This window comes from Puntigrus tetrazona, chromosome 7, assembly GCF_018831695.1.
Source record: "Puntigrus tetrazona isolate hp1 chromosome 7, ASM1883169v1, whole genome shotgun sequence".
Classification (NCBI taxonomy): domain Eukaryota; kingdom Metazoa; phylum Chordata; class Actinopteri; order Cypriniformes; family Cyprinidae; genus Puntigrus; species Puntigrus tetrazona.
The window spans coordinates 27445837-27469384 of record NC_056705.1 but is presented as its reverse complement, the minus strand read 5'-3'; the positions used below and the strand labels follow the sequence as shown (position 1 = coordinate 27469384).

General features: G+C 37.2%; 1 protein-coding gene across 5 annotated transcripts in view; it reads right to left on the bottom strand.

Moving 5' to 3' along the window:
• Nucleotides 1-484: 484 nt before the first annotated feature.
• The window catches only part of b4galnt4b (beta-1,4-N-acetyl-galactosaminyl transferase 4b), a 61262-nt gene continuing 38198 nt past the window's right edge, over nt 485-23548 (bottom strand). For 4 of the 5 annotated variants that reach the window (XM_043245519.1, XM_043245520.1, XM_043245522.1 and 1 more), the window contains 13 exons: nt 18597-18675; nt 13186-13252; nt 8494-8637; nt 7822-7931; nt 6958-7058; nt 6784-6857; nt 4763-6029; nt 3562-3911; nt 3319-3472; nt 3064-3136; nt 2743-2896; nt 1650-1776; nt 485-1159 (listed from right to left, as the gene is read on the bottom strand). In XM_043245519.1, the coding sequence (XP_043101454.1) occupies nt 1045-1159; nt 1650-1776; nt 2743-2896; nt 3064-3136; nt 3319-3472; nt 3562-3911; nt 4763-6029; nt 6784-6857; nt 6958-7058; nt 7822-7931; nt 8494-8637; nt 13186-13252; nt 18597-18675 (2815 nt within the window). In that variant the 3' untranslated portion in view covers nt 485-1044. The remainder of the gene's footprint in view (nt 1160-1649; nt 1777-2742; nt 2897-3063; nt 3137-3318; nt 3473-3561; nt 3912-4762; nt 6030-6783; nt 6858-6957; nt 7059-7821; nt 7932-8493; nt 8638-13185; nt 13253-18596; nt 18676-23548) is intronic. The other variant, XM_043245521.1, reaches the window with a different exon arrangement.

Genomic DNA, 23548 nt, shown 5'->3' with positions numbered 1-23548 from the left:
GAGTTAATACGTTAAGATATATTAATAATAATACGTGAATGTTAAGGTCAAGTTAAGACCTGACCATACTTGTAAGTTTGTAACTCTTACAATAAAAAAAAATCACTGAAGTGTAAAAACATACCAGGCAAACAATAGTATGATGTAATCAACACTACAAAGCAATCAAACTAATCGTGGGCGTGTTAGATCTGAGGGGCTCTGAGGGGCCCCCAGATAAAATTCTACTTAGGGACCCATAAAGGCTTGTGCCAGCCCTCGATAGATAAATGTACATTTTATTCATAAACTGTATTATAATAAATAAATAAATCAATAAACATTTTTGAATTAGTATTAGTTTATGCATGAGAGCTCACTTAATGGAATTAAGCATGAGCCTGAGAATGAAATACTAAAGAGGTAACATCTTGCTTAGATGCACGTGCATGCCCTCATGTGGTGGTTAGTAGAAGCATTACACTGAAATAATTTCTGAACAAGATTCATTTTAATGAACTTTATTTATTCTTCAAAATAAGAAATTTCAACAGGGAAAAGTACATACCTAAATCCTCTACAAACAATTTCACAGAAATTATCCCTTCATCAAAACTCGTCTGTATTACTGTGTAAGTCTAATGCTCTTTATAATTTTGCACCCTCTATTGTAAGTATTTTGAATAAACCTCTGCTATTTTAATCTACTCAATAAGTTTGAAATAAAGAGACAAACTGCAGAATATTAGACAACCCCCTCTCTTTACATTTCTTTTAAATCTTAAGATTGGCAAAGAAGCATTTTAAAATGTCTCTTGTGCATGTGCCTTTAAATATCCTCTCTCAGCGTTCTCCCGGTTTCTTCATAGATTCGTATTTTACCCTTTAAGTTGAATGAACTTGGCAAAGCCCTTAAGAGAATCTTGTTCATCAAACACCAGCACTCACATCAAACACAGCGTGGCAGGCCCATGTTCCCCTGAGCATCGACTGGGGCAAAAATGACCACCACACACACTAAAACAGCCAGCCAACAAAAACAGCAGGGTCCTCTGTGCTCCTCTGTTATCCTTGAGATGTTCTTTTAATAGGAATGTTCCACATGCCCCGTTTGGAGTGGAAATAGTGGTAAAAGTTCCTCAGTCGCAGTCTTTCGACCTCAAGTCCGTTCTGCAGAACCCTGAGGGAAGATGTGATAAAGGAAGAAGAGAGACAAAATAGAGTAGTTACACCAACACTGGAACCAAGACTTGATTGGTTTAATGTTAAATGTCACATTCTCACAGTTAAAGGAATAGTTCACCCAAAAATGAAAATTCTGTCATCATTTACTCACCCTCGAGTAATTCCAGATCTGTATACCTTTCTTTGTTCTGCTGAACACAAAGGAAGCTATTCTGAAAACCTGCCTGTTTTGGGTCACCTATGACTTCAATAGTTTAAAAAAAATGCTATGGGTGTCAGCGGTGACCCAAAAAAGCCTGGTTGCAAACTTTTTTCAAAATATCTTCCTTTGTGAAGATACAAAAAATGTATACAGGTTTGGAAGCACTTGAAAATGAGTAAATGATGACAGAATTTTCATTTTTGGGTGGACCATTCCTTTAAAGCACACAGTCTGTCATACAGTGTTACCAGAACTACCTGGAATTTGCAATGGAATTAATTACCTGTCCAACAGTTCCCAGTCCTCTCCTCCCCAGCGGTCTTTAAACTCCTCAGTGTTCATCCCACCGATTTTATCAAAATCAGACTTATAAATTCCAAACAAGCCAAAGCCGTTAACTTCCCAAAAGCCTGTGTGAGAAATAAATGTGAATCAGATAAATATACACAGACAGTGGAGATCTCCCAGTCTCTTAAAAATGCATTCTAAACAAATTTAGCAAAAACAGTTTTGATGAATTTCATGCCAATGCGCATAACCTAGATGTCTAAAAAAGGTTATTTGTCGATTCATGTCCAGTTTCCTAAGCGAGGGAAATCATTTCCAAAATGCCAGAGGAGGCAGACAGCCTGATGCATACAATATATTGGCCAATCAGAATAAATATGCAAATTGGTCTTTGACTAAAATGTGTCTGACAAAGGAAAATAAGAAAATAAATTAAATTAGCCTCTCTGTATAAATAACCAATTACAATTACGATGTAACCTTTTTTAAACAATCAATGTGCTCATTCATCATATCACATATCAGCCCTGCTTGTGATAAAACAGATTTTTATATTTATATCAGTGAATAAATTTACTAACACAGTTAATCTACACATACACTACTGTTCAAATGTTTCAAATTACTATAACCTTATGTTTTCGTAATAAATGTATACTATTATTTATTCTCCAAGCTCCATTAAAGTAAAAAAGTAAGAAGTAAACTATTAGACATTATTCTCAGGTTTCACAGATAAGCCTAGACCTAGACTAAATGTAAATCTGAGCACTTTCAACTGAAAGAAACTTGCACTGACTTATCTTAAACACGTCAGTGCCTTTGTTTTGTCTTAAGGTGCACACCAGCAATGATTTACAAAGACATGTTTACAAAAAAAAAATAAACTGAACAATTGCCTAATCCTGGTTTAGGCTAAGCCCTGTCTATGAAACCAGCCTTATGTCTAAAGAGAGCAATATGACTCTGTTTAAACAAACAGGATACGCAAGAAATAGAATCAGACACATTATGCACAACTGGCGTTTCAACGTGTGTTTGTATGTACTTCGCAGCTGTCTCTAAGAGCGTCTGTGTATATGTTTTACCATCAGGCTCCAGAGGTGAGCTCCCACAGTCCAGCCTCATGACGATGGGTGCGAAGGCCAGTCTGCCTTCCACACAGTGCTTCCTAACAGTCTCCAGGATATTGTGAGGGAAGTGGATATGCAGGTCACACAGGAACACTATGCTGTGACTGTCCTGGAAATGATGTTACACCATCACCAGTGTTGCTCTGTGCAACCTTCTTGTGAAAATGTGCACTTCTTTAAATTAGAGTAGACCATCTTCTCAGACAAGCTTCCATTAAAAGTGTACATTAAAATGAAACTTTATCTTGCACGTCTAAATTAGAAATCTCTTCTCACCTCTATGGTGTCTACACCCATCTGTAAACCAGACGATCTCTCAAAGTTCCCTTCACGTCTCAGATACTCATACCTACTCACACAGAGCAAGGAACAAAAAGGCAAACAGAGAAAAAGATTGTTTTTTTTTTCTCAGGTTCAGACAGTGTTTGAGCCCAGAATCAGGACTCGTATGAAAAATCCTCCTGTGAAGATCTATGCAGGGACTGTTCTCTGCGGGTGCTTAGCTAAAAGTGGAAAGACACAAGGACTCACCTGGGCACGGTGCTCTCCTTCAGTGCCTGCTCCACATCCATATCATCGCTCTGGAAGTCTACGATGATCACGCTGAAATTCTCATCCTTGGTCTCACGGTGCAGGAGCTCCATATCCGAGATAAACTGCTGCACCCAGCGAGCCTGGTTCTTTACTGTCACAGAACAGAACCCATACATTAGTGTACACTTTTTGCATTGCTTTAATGAATGGAGCTCATATTATTAGTGTAAATTAGTTTACCTGGTACTACAAAGTGTACCATCACGTCATGTCTCCATTCTAACATGGTCGGCTGGCAGAGCAGGGGTTTGGCCCAGCTGGTGCTCCAGGGTGCGGTGGTGTGTGTTTGGGAACTGGAGCCGCTGGGCGGTGGGTTTTTTCCGGGTGTATGGTGGGATGAGGGTAAAGTTCCCTCTCTGCTCTCGATCCCCTCCTCGTATCGACTGCGGTGCAACAGCAGGTAGATGTAGTCAGACAGTCGCACCACTCTTTTCCCTCCCTCCATCAACAACAGCTCCATCAAGTAACGGTTGCCCCTTGCTGAGTCTCTTCTCTTCTCTACATTTACGATACGGACCAGAGTGTAGATCCTGATGGAGAGGTAAGAAACAGTGAGGAAAAAAGAGAACAGCTGCTGTAAATAGGCTGCATTTAAATGAGACAATAAAAAATATACATGACAAATATAAGTACATGCTGTAACACCATGTATCCTCTTTAATCTAGTTGTGTCAGGAGCAATAAAGCGTTCCCATTTGTTATGATAAAACTGCATAAAGCGACCCACTGAGAGACTGCTTACCAGCAGGAGTTCAGACTGTCTCAGTACAAGGTTAGAATTAAAAGATAGCTCTATACTTGAGCTGCAGACTCAGCAGGAAAAGCCCACACGTAATTTTAAAGGGTTCATATTTATTCATATATATATAAATATATATATATATATATATACATATATATATACAAACACAAAGATTTATATTATTTACACCCAAGATTTATATTATTAGTAGTCTCAATTCTTTAAAAATACTGTTTTTTTCTGTCTTGTCTATAATTATTCATACTATCAAAAAGGCTGTTTTTCCAACTGTGCCTTAAAATCTACTGTATGTAAATGTTTTTTTTTTTTTACAATTTTTTCTTTTTAATAACTTCTTTAATAAAAGATTTATTTATACATACATCATAGAATTTAATAATTTAAATAGAAATCTGTTTTGCCACATTAGAATCCATCAAAACATATTTTTTTCTTTGAATTTCCTGAAAAAAATTGACATAGTTTGAAAGATGAGACTTTGTTTCTTATCAAAAGTAATCATTTACTGAACAAAAAACACCCCTTATATACAGTGTGTGTGTATATATATATATTTGCTGGATTAAATTATTAAAATATTTTAAAATGTCCTCATTTGCATTTTTGGTTCTCACCCACCCTCCATTCCTCTCATTCAGCCTCTCCATGTACTGTGAGATCACATCAATGACCTCGTTCTCTGCGAGCTGCAGGTTCCCCGAGACGTTACATCTCAGGTCGTTCCAGTCTGACCTCAGGAGCTCAAAGTCCACAGGGTTCACACTGAAGGTCCGCTGCCAATTTATGGCCTCCTCTGACAAGATTGGCCTTCCTTCAGCCTCCTCATAACTGTACTCTGACATCTCTCCTTCCTCAAGGCCTCTGCTCTGAAGAGCCATGTCCGATCCCTCCGGCATCTCCGAGACCTTTGTTGACTGCACCTCCGGAGGCCGGCTGTTCTCAGACGAGTTTAACCCGGGGTGGTCTCTCCTTTCTGTGCTTGAAGAGGGCAAGCTGTCTGGATCTGATATGGAGGCTGTAGGGTCACCCTTATTAAGAGGCCCAGACTCCGTAGGCAAGGAAGGATGACTGTGCTTTAACAGGGCAGACTGGGTGGAAGTCTTAAGCCCCATTAAGGGAAAGTGCTGCCAGGGGAGAGAAGCAGCTGCTTGTGTTTTTAAAGACCTCCATTTTGAGCTCAAACCCACAAGCCTCTTGCTCTTTCTAGATTGATAAAGGAACACACCAGGAAACACTTCCACAGGAGGTTTTGATCTGCTCACTGGAGGACGGGGTCTAGTGATGTAAATTTTATTGATATTAGTCTCTTTTTCCACACCGGTCCCAACCACAGGTTTGCCTGCATTACCTAAAATCCGATTGGCCAAGACATAGAGAGGGGACTTCTGAGGAAGCTTAAAGGGGGATCTTCCCTTCACAGGTGGGCTGTCAGTTTCTGTCAGTTTACTCTGGTTTGGCAGTCCTGGGTCAGGCAGTAGCCATGTTAAAGAACGCCCTCTCTGAACCAGCGCTAGTGTTTGAGATTCTCCTTGCTCCTCGCTTGCTCCCATCTGCTCATTTATAGACCCACTTTGAGGCTCTAACGCACCTGTACTACCCTTTGTCTGTCTTATTTCTGTCATTTCATCATCCACCACCAGAGAGTGTTTATAAAATCTTTCCCCTTTCGTTCTTGTACTCCCCTCCCGCTCTTTTAACTGAACGTACTGTCTTCCTTGCTGAAAGACGTAGCTCTTTGAACCCCTGTCTAATCTATCAGGCTTGGAGGAGGCAGTGGACGCTGTAATTCTTGACGTCTGATAGGGTGGACTAGTCCTCTTGACTGGCCGGTTGTTGGAATTGATTGTCTCCTCTGGGTCGACGCCTTCTTCCTCCTCCAGGAAATCTGTCAGAAGAGACAAGTCCCATCAAACCAAAGCCCTTTAAATAATTCATGTAATCTGAAATGAGAATTGCTTAATGACATGATTAAAGAGTCAGTGAGGCTGCTGTAATGTTGATGGAAATCTACAGCTAATGATTATCATCTCCACGCCTTCCATCCATGCTGTTACACACAGCATGTTGCAGCTGTCCAAATGCACACACATTTGACAATTTCACTTTTACATTGACAGTTTATCAGTCAAAAATATTTCTTATTGGTCACGAAACAGTATTTTGTTTACTGTAGTCATTTGAAAAATGATGCACCTAGCGCAAAAATGTAATGCACTGAAGCCTCAGAAGGACTGGTCTAGGAATGGTCTAATTTGAGATGATGCTTTTTCACAATTATAGATACAAACTCTCTCTGCCTTCCTTCTTTCGCATGCTGAGTGTGAGTCGTTGACCAAAAAAACAAGTGAAATGTAATATTGTGATATCTATATACTGTACTGTACCTTTGTGTAAGTGACAATCAAACTGTATTTTACTAATAGTGCAATCTAAACCATGTAATGATCCTAATAAAGTTGGCGGCCAACTGTTTTATTTACTCAAAGCTCATTTTTACTCACATTTGCCGTCTGGCTTGTGTTAATTTTGAACCCTGGGAACACATATGTTGCTTGGCTCATTACAGATGGTGAAATTTTAAAGAGAGCAAACAGCTGCTGAATTCTTATCTGTTATTAAGATTCCAGCTGAACACAGACCATCAGGTTTGGGGAAGAAAACAGGCTGGTCATCCTCGTCCTCATCCATCTTCATGTACTTGTAGAAGCCAAATCTACACGAGCAGTCAAAAGAGTAACAAAGCCACGGTTTTCTGTTAATTTACTTAATTGGTCACTGCTTAATTTCTTGTCATGATCAGTCAGAAATCGTACTTTTCTAAGTAGACAGGAGACTCTCGGTAGAAGCATTTGTTCTTTTTCTCCATATGAGTAAGTCTGGTGAAATCATTGGGATATACATAAGAAAGGTAGACCTGGTTGAGAACAAATAAGAAGAGAAATTAGGTAGAGATATTTGGTACACGTATTTATGAAATATTAAGCCAGAGTGGATGAAATAAGTCAATCAGAAGAATTTAAAACAGTGACTGTAATTGCACAACGTGACATTTAACATACACATAACCCTCTCTTTTTTAGACTTGTGTTTAACAGTGATGACCAAAAGAGGGCAATGTTTGCTCTAAACTCAGAAATATTGTAAAAGAGACAGCAGGCACGCTTCATCAGTGCTTTAAATAAATAAGTTGAATGTTATTCAGAATCACACTCTTTATAATCAGCCAATTGTCCAGTCATTTATGATTACAGGATATGTTTTTTTTTTTATTTTTACACTAGCTAACTAGTTTTATTTTTACACTACCTAGCTAACTATATATCAAGCCATACATTTCAGAGCTTGACAAAACTGGAAAAATTGTATTATACATAAATTTTAGCAATTGTAATGGCGATGTAAATCACACAATTCACACAATTATAATTTTTATTTTGAACTGTTTCAGTTTTTTTTGTCTTTTAAAAATCGATTTAAGCCATATTGCGGCTGGAAGTGTGCTGAGGCATCTAAGTTGTTGTTTTTCGTCAAATACTATAAAGTTTTCCACAAATGCAAACCTTGAAGCAACTTTCAATGAGCCAAGGTTGCACTACAGTGAGTTATCAACTGCATATATTAGCACATTTAGTACATCAGCAGCCATCATTCTGTCATCAACCCAGACTGTTACTTACAAACTGCAGGCCTTGATAGCGTGCGATAGGGAAGTCCTTCACCACGTAGGTAGGAGAGTAGACACAAGATGGCAGAACATTCTCCAGCCTGGACTGATCTATCATGGGAACTAGGACAACAAATACCTCATCACAGAAGACAATCCCAACACTCTTCATAAGACAGCTGACACACAAACAACTGCTCAGCACAAACATTTTCCATTCATCTAAATTAAAAATACGTTTGCTGATACAGATATTCAACAGATTCCATTCATCACTCTTAGCTTGTATCTCAGTCCTGACTGTCACGAATTCAGTGGTGCTGCTCCTAACAAGCTGACATCCTGTATCTACACCACCATATGGGTCTACCAATGCGCTGCTGAACTTCCACACAAGCAATTATACAAACCACACAATCCACAGTCTATCCTGAGAGATGGCTGTTTATTTTGTATACCAACAGTGCTAGAGCGCTGCAAAAATATTTCAAATATTTATGACATATTGCATTATGTATAATTTATCTCATTATGCCATTATATCCCATTTTATATTCAGCATTGCATTAAACCAGTGAAAGCATTACTTGGATGAAGTGAATGCAGCACAGTGAGATCCAGCAATATGACTGGACAGTGTTCATAAATGACCTCAGTATCCATCTACACTGTACAAAATACTCACTCTTGTAGAAGGTGTCTCGTGGGTCCGGTTTGAGCATATCTGCAGCATGTATCTCTGTCCTGTGGTTAACCCTCGGAGCGAGAGAGTGACTGGCCAGCGTCTGTGGGATGTGATGAACACTGTTCATCTTCAGACTGGATTCATCTGTCAGAGACAGAGAAAGACAGAGAATAAGGACAGTGAGAGACAGCATGTGAATTTAAATCAGCTAACAGACTAACGCTCAACAACTCCTGCTGTTTGCTATTTTAGACATGGTAGAATATTCCCTTTTTCATGGCTGATAAAGAAATGTATATTGTACAGTATTTATTAGGGTCTGAAAGTCACAGACCACTGGAAGTTTTTTGTTTTTTTTAATTGCAAGTTTTATCTAATTGACAGTATACCATATATATATATATATATATATATATATATATATATATATATATATATATATATATATATATATATATATATATATATATATATATATAAAATATTAAATACATAATAAAAAGTTGTATTTATGTATTTAACTTATATATATATCAAGCAATACATTTTTGGCTAGGTTTATCTGCATAACTACTATTTTTTAATAATTATTTTTTCATGTATAATTATTTGTATTCTAAGCTGCATAAAACCTGATATTTATGGTCTCCAGCATGATTTGAGATCCAAAAGCAGAGATGAAAAAAGAAAACATCTGACCATATGCATAAAGTGTCACGCAATCAGTTTCACAAATGTAATTATTTGATTAGTAACCTAAAAAAAATCTGAATCCGAAATGCTCATTATTTAGTTGATATTACAAGTCTGAAACCCACTTATTTACCTTTCAAAACCCTAGATTAAAACCGTGAATCCTAGATTAGGTTTCACCTATTATGAAGGTGCGTGAACAATTCTTTTTTAATATGACAATGTATACCTGTTTTCAGAAAAATATTAAGCTACTGTTTTCAATATTGATAAAAACATTTCATAAGTAATGCTTAAAATTTCGCTTTGCCATAACAGTAATCAGTTTCATTTTAACATATATTCACATAGAGAAACATTATTTTAAATGGTAATAATATTTCACAACATTATTATCACCGGATATTGTGTATCAAATGCTCTAAAGTAGACTTGATGCTCATGGACTGTCAGAAAACAAGAAGCTTGCAGATTGTCGCCACAACTGCAAAGCTTAAAGCAACTTTTTATTGAGTCAAAGCTGCACTGGATTGAGGTGAGTTATCGACTGCATATTTGAGCACATTTTTTTTAAACAGCTTTCCATCTGCACACTACATCTGGAGCCAGCGCAGATCTCAATGAACTCCTCAATATTACCCACATCGCTGTGCCCCAAACCACTGATGAAATCAAACCTCACTCTGGGAAACCTCTTTTCTGGTTGGATCAGCTTTTTTTGTATGGATACTTCCCCTAGGCTTAAAGAGATGCAACCAGTCTCACACACACTGCCTACGCTTTAAAACAATCCCTCGACGATCAGTCTATGGGCGCTGAAGCATGCAGGTGTGTGTGTGTGTGTGTGTGAGGGAGACTCTATTCGTTATGGTTTATCTCCTGACGTTATGAGAGCTCAAAACACTGTCTGCTCAGCGATCCGCTGATGAAAACACGCTTTAATTAGTCCTATCGATCCACTGCAAATGTGTTACTAGGCAAGTGTAAGTTACACAGCATCAAAGTCTGTCGCTGATGGTGGCAACGCAGAAAGCAAGCACAAAACACTGATAGAGGGATGAAAAGAGAGAATGTAAGAGTGATGGATGTTACAGTAATATCCAAGAAAACAGACAAAGAGATGAAGCAGAAATGAGTCAACAGGAGGCAGAAAGCTGCAGGCTTTGACTGATGTCTCTGTTGACACTTTAGCAGCGGACCATATGGCTTTATTGGTTATTGAACAGTCCAAGCAAATTTGCAGTTCCAAACAATCGTAATTGGACATACACATAAATAACAGAGTTATGATTATTTTTTAGGAATAATATGAAATCGCTCTAATTAGAAAAAATCAATCACACCGTAGAAATCACTTCTCTCCTGCTGGTTATAACATTTAATTTAAAAAATGCTTAATTTTATGATCAATAACACTGCAATAAAAAAATGCAAAAGCTTTACTGTAACACAAAGTAGTATCAGCAAATTAAATATAAGTCCTCTCTTACTGGTATATTACAACTTAGTTTTATACAGGGTTATTTTAGGGTTATTAAGGTTAATTATCAATCAAATGTCAAAATATAGCTTTTTGTCATTAAGAAACTGCATTCAAATCCATTTGGCTCATAAATCAGTTTGATTGCGCATGACACCTATACATGTGATTACAAGATGAAAATCTGCTCATCTATTTTTACTATTTGTGTAAAAGCAAGTTTTTTTCCACAGAATGTACAGTTTTAAATATATTTTAAATATATACATATCTATATGTATCTATCTATCTATCTATATATATATATATATATATACACACACACATATATAATTTTTTCTATTACACAACCTGCCAAATGCGTGTGGATTGTCAGCTGTGGCGGGTAACACAGTCATTCACACTAGCCACTTTAGTGGGCGGAATTTTATATACAGTGATATATAAAATCGCCATTAATGCTTGTCTGAGATTTTTTGAAGGGGCGAGTGAGAGTAGAGAATTTTACTTGCCCAACCCGTACAACTAATCTGATTAAACTCAAAATTTTGGTGAGAGTGGTTCTGATATTAATACATTCAGTGCATCTAAGCTGCAATTAATAGGATAATGAGTAACAAGCTTGTCTATATGAGAGAATCTCACGGAGAAGTCAAAACAAATGAACGCAACTGAACACAGCAACACATTCTCAGGACCCTTTGGCATCACTTTTGGATAATTTGTCCGATGCGCAGGTCCTACGTTGAGATCCTTGGTGTCGATGTGCAGACACAAAATACTGGGAATTTCATTGTCATGATTAAAATATATATTGGGTGAAAATATTGACATTATTGCATATGTGTTTTATTTACAGTATATAACATTATTTAGACATTTGTACCCAACACCTGACCCTAAACCTACCATTTGTCAATAAAACACAAGATATAACAGGCAGATAAAACTACTGTCACTGTTTATTTAAAAAGGATTAATATTCCACGTCTTCCAAAGTGAAAGGATTGATTTGTGAGAGGAATTGACGTGATCACGTAAAGCCCTTCCTGTGTGTGCTGCAGTCTCTGTGTGCTAATTCAAAAAACGCCGCCAGAAGGAGCGTTACATCAGCCTTGGTTTTGAAATGCTATTGGCTCTCGTTTGTTTCGTGATCGATTGCGTTATTCTACAGGATGGGAATATATTTTTGAACGAGATGTGAGCGTGTTAACGTAGCAGGGTCATTTAAAATAAGTGAGTGAAAAACCACTAGCCACTGTGGCCGGTGAGCAAAAAAGTTATTATCAAGCCTTGTTTATATTTATAGTACAGAATGCAAATACTCTGCATATACATGTAAAATATTTGATTAATAACACTGAAATAGCTAAAAAGGTGCAAATAATAGACCTTTTAAATACAATAACATAATCGTGCTTAACAAAGAAATAATGATAATGTTTTAATAATTCATAATAAAGATTGTAAAATTATTGATATGTCTCTTGCTCCGCCTTCCCTGTTTGTTTATTTGAACGGGTGTTATTTTATAACTCTAAAAACAATAAAACATTGATCCTGTCAAAAAACGAAACGAAGCAATCATAATAATAAAGAAGGAACATAATATAAACTACAGTTACACAAAAGAAATGATCATTACACACTACAAATACACGCATAAAAAACGAATGGAAGGGAGACAGGTGCCAGTGACAGAGATAAGTGACAGATCGCCATACACTGTATCTATTGTTAACAGAGCAGAAAGACAGTCAAAGCCAAACCACCCAGGAGATCTCGCTCCATCTGCATCTCCCTGATGACATGTCGAGAGAGAGAGAGAGAGAGAGAGAGAGAGTGTGCGGTCTTCCTTGAGGGAGTGGTCTGTGTGATTAATGATTAGGACACTCTGGAGTTGGCTTCGTACTCTCCGGTGAGCTGCGTGGGATGGCGATGGAAGCTAATGCACATCCCCCTCTCCCTCAGCTTGTTAAGTACAGTGAGGATTTAATCGAAAAATTGCTTTCGTCTCAAATAATTATGTAAACGAAGCAAAGGAGGGCCGTGGGGATTGTCTATCTCTCTTTTTTCACTGTCCCTCTTTCACTTTATGTCGCTACTTCCTCTTAAAAGCATGTGTAAATTAAAGTCAGCTCCCTTGATGAACGGCAGTAATTTGAAGGGGAACGTATGAACATGTGTAATGCTTGATAAGGCGATATGCGGCGGAACACAAAGTATATGCTGACTGTCATGAGGCTCAGGGGCAAGTGTTTTCTCGTGATTACCTAGTTGCCACTGCCTACATTCAGACGCAAGTACAATGACACTTTTCATGCAGACGGCAGAAGCTGTAATGTTCAGAGGCTGTGAATGTTAACTGCAATATTCAGATATGATTGGAACAGGCAGAGTTAGCAAATGGTACTCTTGAGAGTTTGGTTCCATTTTCTGTTTTATCTTCCCTGAAACGTGTGCATGTATTTTTAGTGTGAAAAAAAAAAAAAAAAACTCTAAAAGGAAGGAGCCGTTACCTGTGTACAACGAGATATAAGCTGAGTCAATAACATCATACTTCTGCCCAGGAAGGAAAGGTCTCCACTGCAGGGGAAGAGAAAATACAATTTTAATTAACTCAGTGAATAAAATTAATTATAATATGAATGATTCACTAACAAACCTCCATGTTTATTAAGTACAAATCTAGGGCAAACATTGTAAGATTGACAGATGATGTATCATTTTTTTTAATTGATAAAAATGTGTGGTCTGTATATACATACAGTCAAATCAATAAATAATATTTTTTTCTAGATTTTAATACTAGTTGGTGCAAGACACTATAGTTCATTTACGTAACTGAGGATAGTAAAATAAAGTAAACTCTGACATATTATACCCAAAAATGTATAAAACATTGGACTACCAGTAAAACATATAAAGATAAAAAAAAAAAAAAAAAAAAAATTATTCAGACACTTTGACTTGAACATGTTTTGCTTAAGTGTTTTTCTTTAATTGCTGATGCGACCTTTTCACACCACAGGCTGAACAAAGTTAAGCATTGCTTGGAGATCAGCTGACCTAAATTGGTAAGATATAAGCGTGTGCTTAAATTTAACAGCAGACAGCTATTCTCCGTGATGCTTGTGATGTTGTACAGTTGCAATAAAGCAAGCCAGATTGTGGTAGTTTACTGCATTCAGACAGCAAGGTCTGAAATAGTGCCGTGCAATCTGTATTCAGCAGAGATTTTTTTTTTTTTGCAGCGTTATCTATTTGCATAATTCTTTTAGCAAATCGAGGGCTTTAACAATGTACAAGTGCATGCACATAAATGGCACTATCAGCAGCCACAATTCATTCTTTTTTAAATCGCCCTCCACCCTCCCCTGTCTTTTTCTGCTTTTGCCCTCGCAATGCACAGGGATGGCATTGGCTCTCAAAATAGATAGGATATACAGACACATAGCAATTCTTATAAAGAGGCTCTACAATTACAACATCCTTCACGGCCACTCTCATGCAAGAGGTCATTTAGCAGTTGCATAACAATAACTCTTATCGAATTGATCTTCACACACACACACACACACACACACAAACATACACCAATGCCACACCATACAATGGCTTTCAGCAGTTCAGACTGTAAAGCTGAACAAAGATTGAGAGAGGAATGGAAAGGAGGAAGAGAGAACAAAGAACAAGAAAAAAAGAGAAAAATTAATTTGAATTTGGAGCAGTTTGATGTCAACATTGCTCATAGTTTGACAGTTTCAGGCCCAGAAAATGGTACATAACAGAGCAGCAGTGTCTATCAAACTCACTGTCATTGCATACTAATTAGTCACAAGCATACACTCAAAAGACGAGCATTTAAAAGATAATTTCGCTTATTATGAATTCGCTGATTTATTTCAATGAATCTTGACGAAGACTCGATCCTTTTTTACGCGCCAGAACCAAACATCTAACGCCCGTACCATTACTTGCAAGGCACCGATGAGGGCTGGTTTTAGACACACAACATAAACATTTCACACACCTGAATCAGTTTTCTTCAGTGTTTAGTATTCACCCTGTTGTTCTGTGCAGCTTGTGTTTCTCAAGGTCAGATCTGCCTTTCGGGAATCGATGGAGTGCAGTTACAGCACAATGTCAGATCTGAGGAGCCACAGATGCCTGTTTGCCCCCAGTGACATAATACACACACACACACACATGCACACACAAATATGCCCATGCAAACAATCATGCACGGTCACACACGCCTATGCAGTGTTAAACACCGAACAGGGACTAGCTACGCTGCTAACGCTGGTTTTGTCACTGCACGTGCGATTGAAAATTATCATTAGATTCTTTGTAGTGATGAGAAAATAGGAGATAAAACATCCTGCTACGCTATAAGGCACATGATCCTTTTAAGCAGCAAAGATTTCTGCAAAGCTTCATCTGTTTCTGCACAAATAATTATACGCAGTCAATGGCAAACACACTGCAATTCCTGGAAAACAATGTGCAGCTTGCATGATGTCGCACATATTGCATCAGCTACAGATTTATGTCTCTTTTGTCTTGACGATAAATAAAATTGAGCTCATTCACTGTTGACTGGCAGCACCGTCCATAATAGCTCCTACTGCAAATGTCATATTGGATAGTTTCTGGTCAGACTACATCAGACAGGCTTTTTTATTAGATCTCTTTGTCCCTACAAAGCCTGGGGATTCTGTTAAAATGCTAATCAGGCTCAGAATAACTTGGGTGCAATCATGAAAAGTTTAAGCACATGCGCACATCGCAGGGGTTAGGCCACCTTTTCTGATTTAATATGTGTTATATCGGTGAAACTGGGAAAAGGGAGAAACCTAAGGAAGTAATATTGAACATCTAAAGCATCTTCAGTGAACTCCACAGACTAGCCCACTGCTAGTTTGGTTAATAAATGAATTCCTGTGTTTGCCACAGATAATTAGCTGTTTTTGCTTTTTGGTGCCTGGTCCCTGTTGACTCTCTAGCTGAGAATACCTCCAAGTTCAATGAATTTATTCATTGGGCTCCTCTCATGTCTTTGAACCGCCTCTTCTCCAGCACTCTGCAGTGAACATTAAATAAGAAGTGAAGCACAGCTTCGTCATCTTGGGCCTTCTCAGCCTCCAGGCGCTGAAAGTTTTGTGCAGTGCGGATTAAAAAAAAAAAAAAAATCTTTACGAGTGCTACAAAGAAAGTTGTGCAGTAGGGATCACTTTCACATTAGCGTTACTTGTAAAGTAGATAACAGCTTTAATAGTTTTTTTTTTTTTTTTTAAAGATAAAACTGTCCAGTCTCTAAGACTTGCAAGGAAAGCGGTGTAACAATTCAGCTGACATACTCCGAGCAGAAGTGAAACATCTATAGAAAATGACACTAAATCCTTTCTTTCCAATTAACAGCTTCACTATCAGTACCTTGTGCTGACTGTCCAGTCAAATATGTGAAATAAAGGGGTCAAACTAACTGAATTTAATTCACTGCTCTGTACTGTTATTCATTTGTCTAGTTTGTTCTTTCTTTGACTGACTTTTGTTGAAGTTTTACATTCAGATTAATAATTCATCAAAAGATTCCCTCACAAAGAAATGAAGCGATCTAGAGGCTATGATTTAAGTTTACAAATGAGGAAAAATTATTCTGAAATGCATCATACAGTAAAAAACAGAGATGAGAAAGCTTTATTAACCTGAAACATTTATGAATTCATTTTTGTTCTTAAGTCATAATTGCTATGTTAGATTATGCAATGCAAGATTTATTAATTCAGCAGATGCTTTTATCCAAAGTGATTTACAAATGAGAAATACTACAAAAACTGCACCGCATCAATGGGACACAATGAAAAGTGCTGTTATACAAGTCTCCAGAATTGACCTGAAAATTACGAGCCAGTAGAGAAATAAAGGGGAGAACCTGTGACCCTTAGAAACAACGGAAAAAGAATAATACAGTTAAGTAAGTGCATTAAGAGCTGTGTCAGATCTTTTTTAATTGGTAGACTCAGGACTCAGCTGTTCTGACGGAGTTGGTAAGATTAATATGCTCTGCCAGGTTCACTGAAGACCACTGCTACCACTTTCTGGATCATTTTGCAGTTGTTTGATTGCGCATATAGCAAGGCCAGATGAAAGAGAACTGAAGTAGCCTAGTCTAGGGATGACTAAAGTCTAGATGAGGGGTGGTGCAGCATGGTAAGAAAGGTCTGATTGTGGCTGAATGATAAAGTTGGTCCCAGAGATGTCTGAATCCAAAAGAGTAGAGAGCCAAACACAGAACCTAGACGTACCCCATATGCTTGTTGATCTGTTTTCCTGCTCTTTTGATATTTAGATTTATTATAAAACTAAATTTATCTTAGCATATATCTACAAAGAAAATGGAGTGGAATAATGAAGAGTAAAAATCCACTACTTAAAGAACGTTAAATAACATCTTTCATTTAATATAAATATGCATTTATATAACATGGTAGCAACAGTATCTAAGAGCCTTAGATGGCAACGAATTAATGTATTAACTGTTTTTAATATTTTTATTAGAATTATAGCAATTTTATTTTACAAACTCTATTGTTTCTATTTAGGGGATTCTATTCATACACAGGTTTTAGAATTTTCTAAAATTTTGCTGTCGAGGAAAAAGAACACAAAATTATCTAATCTATTTTTAATGTATTTGTTTTCTATTCCATTATCAGCTCTCTCTCGTTCTCTGTCTGACTGCTTCTTTTTGTTTGGCTTCTACTTTCTATCTTCTCATAGATAATAAAATTACTCAAATGTGCTGGTTAAACTCTGGTTAAACTCATAATCAGTATATCAATAAGGCTGTTATACAACTCAAAGATATTGTAATGGTCAGAGATGCAGTATCTATAAATGTTTCAATAAGTAATGAGTTACTAAGTAGTGGGCCGGTAGATGTTTGTTTGCTGTGGATACAGCCATTACATTTTTACTAAATTTAGAAATGTTTTGTACTGCTGCGATAATTTTGACCCGGCCATTTCCGAGAATGTGAAAATGTATATAAGTGAAGCGGGCCATGGAAACTGTTTCCCTGAATAATTTGCCTCATATCTCATCTTTCCACTTATTCAGCTTTATATAATGCAATAACTGAAAGAGAGGTAGAGAAAATAGTATAGAAGGCTATAGAAGCATAAGCGTAGCAGACCACTTAAACAGAGTTTATTCATGACGCATCCCATACTTCAGTCTGTTTGCTTAAAAATAAATGTACAACGATTAACACTAGAGCTACCAAGGTAGTCATTTTGATCATTTTTGAATTCTGCAATGGGATAACTTTATTGAAACAACCAATATAACTATAATACCCTGACTTTTCCACTTTGAATGTATGTGTATTTTATTCTAACATCGTTATTTTATTAAAATTACAAAATGCAACAGAGTTTTTCTACCTTGAATGGCCATAGCTGTCAAATTGCCTTACAGTTGGCGTATAACACTTGGCTTTTACACAATTATATAGTACAAAAGGGGGTTTTAGGGGTGGAATCATAAAATAGGATGACAGGCATTCAAAGCTTCATTGTAAAACCTGGAAGGAAGCGGCGAATCTAAATATGACAAAAATGGCATTCAGTTCAGTCTAACATGAGCAGCCAAAATGACCGCTATGGCCATTCTAGTAGTTACAGAACTCTGGTAGTTCTAGAGTTAAAAAAGCTCTGCCTGGTAGACAGTCTAATGGGAAGGATACTAAAAGTATAAGTAAAGCAAAATGTCCTGAACAATATCAGTGAAAAGATTTTACATACAATTTCTACACATTATGACTTGAATTATGTTTTAGTGACACTTTCGCTGAAGTTTCATTGGAGACAATTCAACGTACAGTAAATTACCAGGATTGTCCAAACTCCGGCTCTGTACTTACCCCAACCTCTACATGGTCTGAACCTCTGTCATCTTGCTTGTGCAAAACCTCAAAGTAGTATCGCCGTGAGGACATGAGACTGCAGAGAAAGGGAGAGAGGGGGGGAAAGGAGGAGAAAGTAAGTGAAAGAAAGAGAGGGCAGGGGACACTCTCAGAGAGCTATAGAGGGACAGGCCAGATGAGGAAAGGAAAAACAGTGGCAGATGCGAAGATGAAAAATGCACATTGCACCATAGGGCAATGGAAGATGTGTACATTGTTAGTGACAGAATCCCCAGGTGCATTCTCATCTACATTCTCAAAGAAGCACTATGATCTTTTTCAACTACTAGAAAAACAGAGGTTGGTAGTTAGGTTAAAAGGGTAGTCGCGGCCTAATGGTTAGCGAGCTAGACTTGTAACCCAACAACAGATGAATTTACATCCTACCTAAGCAGATCAAAAAAGAAACCGCATCTATTTGAATTAATCTAAATAAAGGCTATAATACATTTTCATTTAATCAATCAACATGCAAAGTGTCTGAAAACATTACATTCATTTGACGCTAAAATAAAATGCAAATGATAAGCATTGTAGGGGTGACCTCAAATAGTTGAATAGTTGATTAACATAAAATAAGTCAACATAATAATACAAAGCAATGGTGACAGTATTGAATTAAGCAATAGGGACAGGAAGGCTGTGCAATGTGCTTGTAAAAAAAATATATTTTAGAAAAAGTCACCCAATGTCAACGAAAAATTCAAAGAAACACATTTCTAAACTGAGAAATGCTACTGACGGTTCTTTTCCCCCCAAATATTCATGTTTCTCTATCTCTCTCTCTCTCTCCGACAGAATAAAATGGCAAAGTTATGCCACTTTGTACAAAACAAAGAGATTTCTAAAGTCAGCTTCCGGGAGATTTTTTTTTAGTGTTGATAATTGGATGAAAACACTTGTGTAAACTATCTTTACGTGTAAACAGACCACGAGATTTGAATGTCTTTTAGCGAGATGATTTCATCCTAGAAACGACAGAAGTCACAGGCAGACATGTGAAAAGCAGCTTGTATTATGACACATGATTATTCTTCAGATGTTCTTCTGGAGTTGCTTTGATTAAATCAGCCAAGTACAATTCATATTGCAGTGCAGCTCACTGTGACAGCATGAGAAGGCGAAGGCTGTGCTACAAAGACAACTGCATTTGTAAAAAATATGCGTTTAATTGGGTTCAATTGTACTTCAAATCTTACAGTCACAAGAAAATCAAAATCGACAATTCTGTTATTGTTTTTATTCAACCTCATTATTTGTTTTAAATGAAGGTGCCCTTGCAATCTACAACAACTACCCCTCGCCCTAACAACAATGTCTCTTCAAGTCTCTGATTAGCTGTGTGATACGGGACAAAAATCCCTCCTCGCCAGAAACCTGTCACTCACATGAGATTGCGGCAATAGAAAATGACAAAAATTCAACAATCCAATCAATTCCCACAATCAAGTCCTGCCCTACTTTTTTTTCTCATTCAAGAAGCCAATTCACTAGGATGTCTATCACAACGCCACTGATGCCATGTATACACTACACGCTTTTTAAAGTGCGTTCCTTTCACACTGCAAACCTTTTTCGGGTAACACGAAGTTGATACACAATACATTGGCAACTGTGTGTCACCCATTACTCTATTTCACTAGAATAGAATCCCTGTTATCTCTCTTTCTGTGACTTCTTTTATGTACACAAACACACCCAATCACTGCATTAGCAACCAGCATTACATGCATTTACATGTGTTTGTTTGTTGTCCTTATGTAAGGAATGGAAGTTTGATTTTCACGTCTACTGAGAGTTCAAGTCAATAAAGGTTTTAAAACTACAAAAGAAAGGAGTGGCCAGTAGATCAGGGCTAGATTGAGACAGGCTTGAGGGGGTACAGAATGGAGTTTTAATTGGCTGACTAATTGCTTGGCTCCATCTGAAAGTGTTCTGCTCAATAATTGAATAGGACTGAGTGATGAGAGAGATAAAGAAAGAGTGTATTCAGGCAATGCCCACATGAACACAGTCTCAACAGACTGCTATAGCAACACAGTAAGCTTGTTTGAGATGTCAAACAATTCACAAGGGCAGACTTCTACATAAGCAAAATCTACATGAGCAAAAGTAGATTCTGCATTTGTGTTCTTTGTTCCAGTGTTTTGGATGTATTTGAAATATTGCTTTTACATGAAGGTAAAAAAACAGCAATCCAATGGCTGCTATTTAATTCTACCCAAATCTGTCTATTTTTAAGTGAAAAAAATTTGGACTTGGAATATGGTGATACTCCAATTTTTAAAGCATTACTCTCAAAAAACACATTAGTCTAACACTTTAAACTATATCAGAATATTCACATCTTTTCTGAGATGAACTAAGATGGACATCTGTTCCTAAAATGGAGCGTTCCACTGTTATTTCAACAAACCCTGACCTTCTGTCTTGAGGTCCATATATCGGATTATAGTGTTTATGAGAAAGAGAATACTGTCAATCATTCCTAAATGATATGTTTAAACTCTACAAATTGATCTTGCAAATTAAGCATGTGCAAATTTACATGTCAACGGCTTAGTTTAAATAATAAAAAACTTTAAATTCCGACCACAATGCATTTCTCTCTGTAGCTTTGATTTATTTATCTAGCTTTTTTTTTTCTTTTTTTTTGACTGCACCCACTATCCTGACTTCATTTACGGATGCTTCAGACATTTGCATAAACCCAATGTAACATGAAAGTAAGTGTTGGCACAAAAATTTGAATAAAAAACAAACCTTAGAAGGGAGATTGCTAACCGTTTTAAAATGCAAATTCCCTCTTGAGTAAAGTTTGTTTCTTGTTTGTTCATTTGAGCAAGTAAGTGAGTAATTTATGCACAGATTAGTGGATAACAAACAGACAGAACAATCAATGACTTCATCAAAACAAGAGCTGCCTTAACTGAATACAGAAAGACTGAGCATAATAATATAATCCACTTAATTTGAAGTATGACATTTAGGATGGAGTTTTGTGCTTTTTTATTAGAATGTAAAAAACTCAATTATTCAAGGACTAATACATTTACAGTATTTATTTACATTATTTGTGCACGTTAGCATTTTTAAACATGCAGTTTGGACAAATATTCAAAAAGTGCTAATGCAAATGTACTAGTATTCGAATTCAATCTGATGGATGCCCTTTTATAAATTTAGAGATCTGAAACTGCTTTTAACATCCCCTAGCACATTCCTGACAGATACTTCTAGAATGTCAAGAGAGGTTGACCTCTGCTGGCCCTGCAGAACTGGCATATTCCCATAAATGTCACATGCAATATCTGAGACTCCTGGAGTTACTCTGCCCTTTCTTTCCTTCAGCCACGGAGGGCAAGCCAGATATACTCCCTTTTATTATGCAAGTGATAAAAAGACTATACAGTAAGGAAGACACAGAGTCTCATTTATTAACTATGATAATAAATTGTTATAATAATAGCATGATGATACAATCTTTTTCAGAATAACAAAAATTATCTGGGAAAAATGTTCTGCACAAAAAAGCAGCCATTAATGAGTAGACATTAATGACTTCTTGCTGAATGTCATCTGGGGTTAGAGCACATCTAGACAGAAAAAGAGAGAAAATGCAAACACAAAGTAGATTATGGAGAGGTTTTGTGGAAAGCCTTTATATGGAAATGGTTTAGGCATGTACCATGTACCATGGATTATGCTAAATACTACATAATCCACATTATCAACATAAATAGAAATAACAAAGAAAACACAAATTCAGTCTTATGTAAATTCTGCACAAGATTTGTTATGCCTTCAAAAAATCAATAACTTGCATGTAAACGTATGACTTTTTAACATAAGTTACAGACACTACCAACTAAGTTACAGAGAAAACTTCAAAAAGACAAAAATAGAAAGTAACTGGAGTGGAATCTATACTCTCTGAATATTCATAAAACGTTTCATGAATTTGACTTAGATACTTGAACTTGACAACAGAGGTTTGTGGGTTGCTGGATTTGATATTATCTCATGTTCAGGGTATCTTTGTGTCTCGGTCCCAACAAATAAAAGCAAAGCAGTGAAACCGCAGACAAGGAGTGGATGACATTTTAACATCATCTCTCCATCTGACATTTCCACCAGTTTGCTATCTCTACTGTGTGTAACATGCTTTGTAAAGAACATCTTCCTAGTTTCTGTCATCCACGACTGACAGCCATGTCTTTCCTCTTGATTGCTGTGTAAACTTTTCACAGTAGTTCATTAGTGCATTATTTTGCCCTGCAACTATGGGAATTCCAGACGATCCCGTCAGACGTCTGCCCTGTTTACGCTCTAAAATCCAGCCCATTAGTCTTCACGACGCAACGGCCTACTCTGCTCTGTCTGTGTCACCAAACTAACAAGCTCCAATCGAAGGGCAAAATGAAAGCAAACAGAGAACTGAGGAAGGTAGACAGAAAGTCGTCTAACTTGGGTTGCATAGAAGTCAAAAAGTTTATATCCTGACATCCTCAACTAGAAAAGCAGAGGATATCAAAGACACTCTAGTGGCAGTTTGAACCGGTGCCAGGCCATTGTCAAAGCTCAGTGAAAAGAGGAGGCACTTCTCTGCGTTTCCCTCTGGAGTGCCAATAAGCATGCTCATTTTTTATTGGCACTAAAATATTCTGGAACATGTACATGCTCGCTTTTAGACTGACACTGCTGATGAATAATTCAATGCCACACACACCACTCACACTGAAGCTCCACTTGAAGCACCAATCAGCAGTGGTTGGAGAAGACCGACAAGGGCGATTAAAACGGACGACATGACACTTCACTCTGACAAACTACTATTTAATGTGTCCCTTGTGATTCACAATCACACTGTCAGTACAGACACCTATTGGGCAGCGTGCTTGTTATAGTAA